This window comes from Papaver somniferum, chromosome 1, assembly GCF_003573695.1.
Source record: "Papaver somniferum cultivar HN1 chromosome 1, ASM357369v1, whole genome shotgun sequence".
NCBI classification, from domain to species: domain Eukaryota; kingdom Viridiplantae; phylum Streptophyta; class Magnoliopsida; order Ranunculales; family Papaveraceae; genus Papaver; species Papaver somniferum.
Window position 1 is genome coordinate 241,223,436 of NC_039358.1, and position 4,858 is coordinate 241,228,293.

General features: G+C 35.5%; 1 protein-coding gene and 1 long non-coding RNA gene across 2 annotated transcripts; one reads left to right on the forward strand and one right to left on the reverse strand.

The window, feature by feature from the left end:
• The first annotated feature begins 552 nt into the window (after positions 1 to 552).
• LOC113274572 lies at positions 553 to 4,341 on the forward strand. The gene is made up of 4 exons (XM_026523958.1): positions 553 to 692; positions 1,622 to 1,754; positions 3,791 to 3,875; positions 3,966 to 4,341. The coding sequence occupies exons 1-4, from the start codon at positions 553 to 555 to the stop codon at positions 4,181 to 4,183; spliced, it is 576 nt and encodes a 191-aa protein (XP_026379743.1). The 3' UTR covers positions 4,184 to 4,341.
• Positions 1,910 to 3,551, reverse strand: LOC113339515. Its single transcript, XR_003355090.1, has 2 exons — positions 2,972 to 3,551; positions 1,910 to 2,092 (listed from the first exon to the last, which is right to left on the reverse strand). It is a non-coding gene; the product is annotated as an uncharacterized LOC113339515 (long non-coding RNA).
• Positions 4,342 to 4,858: the final 517 nt, after the last annotated feature.

The following is a 4,858-nucleotide window of genomic DNA, read 5'->3' on the forward strand; positions in this document are numbered from 1 at the left end:
AAAACCATATCCATAAAATGGTCTTCATTTTTGTCTTTAATCGAAGAACGTCGATCAAATAGTGAAATATAATAAGTCGGTTTTTCTTGGAAACCATGTTTGGCGTGTCGAGTCTTTAACAATCCAGATCACATTAATTATGTCAACAAGTTGTCTATTCCAAAAGATTTACATTATGTAGTTAGAGGTACGATATCATCCACGTCACAAAGATTTTGAATAATAGACAAATTGACAAATCAAAATGTATTAGCACATATAAATATGATGGGATTCATCATCATCATTATTTCTCATAATAAGTGAATTTTAATGACGATGTTATATCAAATCAAAGATGGTATGTTTCTTCGTTATACGATAAATATCAATGTGAAATGCGGATCCAACGGTAAATTTTCTTATTATGCAATTAAAGTCCGGTTAAATTCTCAGAATCTGACATTGATTAAAACGGTTTATAATAATGGTGATGAACTTTCTTTCTATAGTTGTGCCATTCGATCTATAAAAGCATACAAAAAAAGAAAAGTTTCTTCCAACAACAAAAAGATGGGGAGAGATATGTCTAGTCCAATCAGCAATAGTGAGTCCGTTCGTAAATCTCTTTCTCCACCTTTTGCAACTAGGGGTAGATTGCTTCCTGAAAACTATACTGGATTGTGGAATGCTGATCAAGAGAAAACACCAAGGTAACGAGTTAAATGGATTTCCTTTCTTTCTTTTTAAAATTTACTCCAAACTTCATCTAGGTTGCATGTATATGTCATGCGGTCTTACTAAAATGGGTGATTTAGTCCATACCTCTACCTTCAGAAATGGTATTTCACGTTTTAGGGCTGTCGATGGGTACCCGCTATTCGTAATTGAATCCGACCATGTAGATTAGGGTACGGGTTTTAAAATTGGACTCATTAACAACTTAAGACTTGAAGGGTATTACCCATTTGAACACGAAACCCGGTTAGGCGGTTACCCATTCTTTAATTCATCATCAAAATCCTAAATGTTTTGCTAGTTTTCGCTTAGATTTTATTTTCATTTTTAATTTATTGCTTAAATCTAATCTTTATTTAGAACATTAATAAAGAAAATATAAAAATCTTGTATAAAAATAATACTGATTTATGCAAAAAGAAGAAGATATCAGAATTTACGGAAAAGATTGATAATTATTCAATACCAAACGGGTATATATCCAGGGTTTTTAGTGGCTCCGGTCTTGGTCCACAGATTTCACAATCATACCCGAACCATTAAGAATCAGACCTGACTTTTATAAATAGGGTCCAAGTCCACATCCATCCTGGAATTTGCCTAATTTAGTGCTCACCTTACTTTTTTTTTGTTTCACATGATTTATTTTCACATAAAAATACTTTAAAAATGATTGATTATTTGAGAAAAACTGGCTATTACAAATTTGGATAATTTTGTCGACTCATTTAAACTTCGTCGATGATGAAGGTTTATTATATTTTTAAAATATGGATGTTAGTTCCTAGGGACTTTCCTTTTTCACGGTCAGAACCCAGGGAAAAAAACGAAAATGCTATTTTAAGCGCCCATATCTGTCAAGTAGATGATAATAATTCAAATTTATAATCTTTGCATTTTGTAGGCTTTTGGAAATCCGTGAAGCTGTTGCTCGATCTAGAGCACAAAATGCCCCATATATTTTGAATCTGGAGAACAAAATTGAATCCCTCCAAGCTGAAGCAACAAATTATCGTCTTGCATTGGAGCTATGGAAGGTATATTTTATATGATGTGCATATTTTTTAGAGAATTGCATATAATTATCTGCAGGCAGTAACGGAGATAGGTCAGGGCATGTATAGTCACATGACTAGCACACAGATAAACCAAGGCTGCCTGCAAGATTAGCCTGTAAGTTGAAAACATACAGTTGAAAACTCATCCAAAACAGTTGCACTTCAAATATTTAACAACATTAGCCTGTAAGATTTAATCTCACATAAACATTCATGCCAGCACCACATCTTGCAAATACCATTCTTAAGAGAAGGATACTATGAACACCACCAGCTTGCATACACCAATGACATGAGAGAAACAGGAAGAGCTTGACCTGATATCCATCAAATTATTAAAAATATTAAGAATGAAAAGTACTTAGGAGTTGTACCATTATTATGCATTAAAAAAGGAATGAAAACAACTGAAAAGATAACTAAACTAGACTACATCAAAATTGAATGTAGACTCATCAAGGAGAACATCAACCTGTACTTAATATAACTCCCCAATTCCAATCCCATAACATCATCTTCGGTTTCATCATTGAACTCGCAAGCCAACTCACTCATAAAAAGAGGACTGTATCAAAGCCAGCACCAATGGGATGAACTGATAATAAGCTGATTAAGCACATATAGTGCAGCAAACTTTCATTCCATACACACATCAATACACATCTGTGATTTGTGAGGAGATTTTCCTCACTTTCAAGTGGAACAACTTTAATCTTCTGTCTTATCTAGATAAGGTGTAGAGGAGATGGGCATGCTCAGACTTAAAAGCACCAGGTATCATCACAAGTAGGACTTGATAAAAAAACTAGTTGCCACAAACTAGTTATGATGAAAAAGCTTTTGAAGACAGAATTATATGTTGTTGAGCTAGTGATGTAGAAGCTGAACACATGAGGTTAAAGCTAAAGTAATCTAAAGATAGCAATGGAGATTACCAGCAGAGACTCAATGCTAGTTGATGAGGTAAGAGATTTCAATTCATACACCAACAAGAAATTCAAACAACCAAGAGCTCAAACCCTAATACCGAATTTTAGTTTGAAAATCATGCTTAATTCTCTTGACGACGTAGCAATACTAGCATCAGGATCAAATACAACTTTACACTTATTAACCATCAACAATCATAAGTTGCATACTAGTGCCATGAAAAACAAACTCGGTAACAACAGTGATGAAATTAGAAGAACTCAAACCTGTTAATTCGTACACTCCAACTCCAATAGGAAATTCAAACTTAGAAACATCATATGAAACGCAAGATTTTCAACACATAGGTGAGGACTGCCTTGAAGTAAAATATGAGACAAACAATTTCCCAATCTTCTGTTGAATCCAATCGGTGGAACACCTTTAAATTTTTTCCCTAACTAGACCTTGGTGTAACGAGCTACAACACGCTCAGACTATCTCGGCATCATGAATCAAGAACAACAATTCTTGATGAAGAAATTAGCCGCAAAAAATAAGCTAATTATGATGGAAGTCTTTGTTTGAATGGTTAAATTGGAAGTTGTTGTGGTTAGAAATCTAGATCGGAGATTTATTTCTATTTAAGATGAAGAACAATCTGTTGATTTTGATGAAGAACAATCAGAGTTTGTTGATGAATAGCAGCAGGGAATGAAAATTCAGGTTGAATTAGTGGAAAAATTGGATCGATACCCTCAGAAATTCATGATTTCTGAGTCTGATACCATGGTAACATTTAATGAATGAATGTCTACATTGTATTGAAGACGGTTTTGATAATCAATTGATTAAGAGAAAAATAGATCGTTTACAGGACAAGACTCGATGTATGCTCTCTCTTTCTCTCGACTCAATCACTCTTACAATTCTCTCGTGCGATACACACGCTCACTGCACCTGACTCTCACATGACTAGCAAACAGATAATACACACACTCACTTCTATGCTATTAATCTGACTTCAAACACCAACAGGTAAACAGTGCTTCGGTGTATACCATATTAGGCTAAATCGATTTCTTTGGTTGTTTTATATTTTGCAGCGGGATTACCAAAAGATAGTCAATGAGAAAAAACTTCTTGAAATCCGCCTGTATTTTCAAAAACAGAATACTGCGATGTTTCAGAGTAAGCTTCATTTCCCTTCTTCTGCGTCGTACATTTCTTAATCATTTCATGAAACATAAGCTAATTTAGTTAACCATCATTTCATTGAAGCAATTTCCGCGAGGTGGCGCGCAGCTGCTATTGCCTATGGTGTCCCAAGTATGTGGCCTCAGCAAGACCTACTAGTGAACTCAGCTCAGGGAGCACCTTCTGGTAGCAGAAGCGATAACTCAGGTGATGTGAGTCTCCAAGAAGCCTCTTCATCGTCCAATCGACCAGCAAAAAGAGCTAAGCATGTACCGGTACGTAGCCGAAACAATCAAGGCTGATGATATATTACTGCTACCCACCAAAGAAGATGACTTTTCTGAATCCTAGGGTTTGGAAATTGGTTTTTATATTTCTTTTAAATTGGGTGTTAAAACCTTTTGTTTTCTGTTCATGTAATTTGCAGACAACTTTGTCTAAACTATGCCGAATTAATATTCCGCAGCAATAAGATACAAATTACTATATGGTTTTCTTTGCCAGACAGCTTTTCTAAAATTTAGGTTACAAAGCTTAACCAACTAGAGTCTCTCTGGTTATAAAAACTAAATGAGAAAACATACATGAAAATTACAAAGATATTTGCGATCCACCAATATATTTGATGCTACATACCAATTCACCTCGGTAGATTCATAGAGAGAGTGCTCATACTTGTCCTGGCGCTGTATTGGCTTGAGTGACCATCGACAGAACTCACTGGCATGCTGTAGAGATCAGTTGGCTCGTCAACAGAACTCATTGGGACGCTATAGAGATCTGTTGGCTCTGATGCCAAGTTTGGTTTCCCATTCAACTGGTGGCGCCTGTGTTGATGATTTGAACCGGATGACTCTGACCTTTGCAAAATTTGTAGATCTGCTGCTATCTGTTTCATTGTAGGCCTGTCTTCACCCTTTAATCTGAGGCATTTCTTTGCAATCTCTGCTACTGCAAAGATCTCCTCCAGTTTACCA

What these genes read in the sequence shown, in the direction of transcription:
- LOC113274572 (XM_026523958.1), top strand. Translation starts at nt 553, where the DNA reads ATGGGGAGAGATATGTCTAGTCCAATCAGCAATAGTGAGTCCGTTCGT. An exon ending in TTGCATTGGAGCTATGGAAG is followed by an intron (nt 1,755 to 3,790) that starts GTATATTTTATA and finishes TATATTTTGCAG; the next exon opens with CGGGATTACCAAAAGATAGT. An exon ending in GAATACTGCGATGTTTCAGA is followed by an intron (nt 3,876 to 3,965) that starts GTAAGCTTCATT and finishes ATTTCATTGAAG; the next exon opens with CAATTTCCGCGAGGTGGCGC.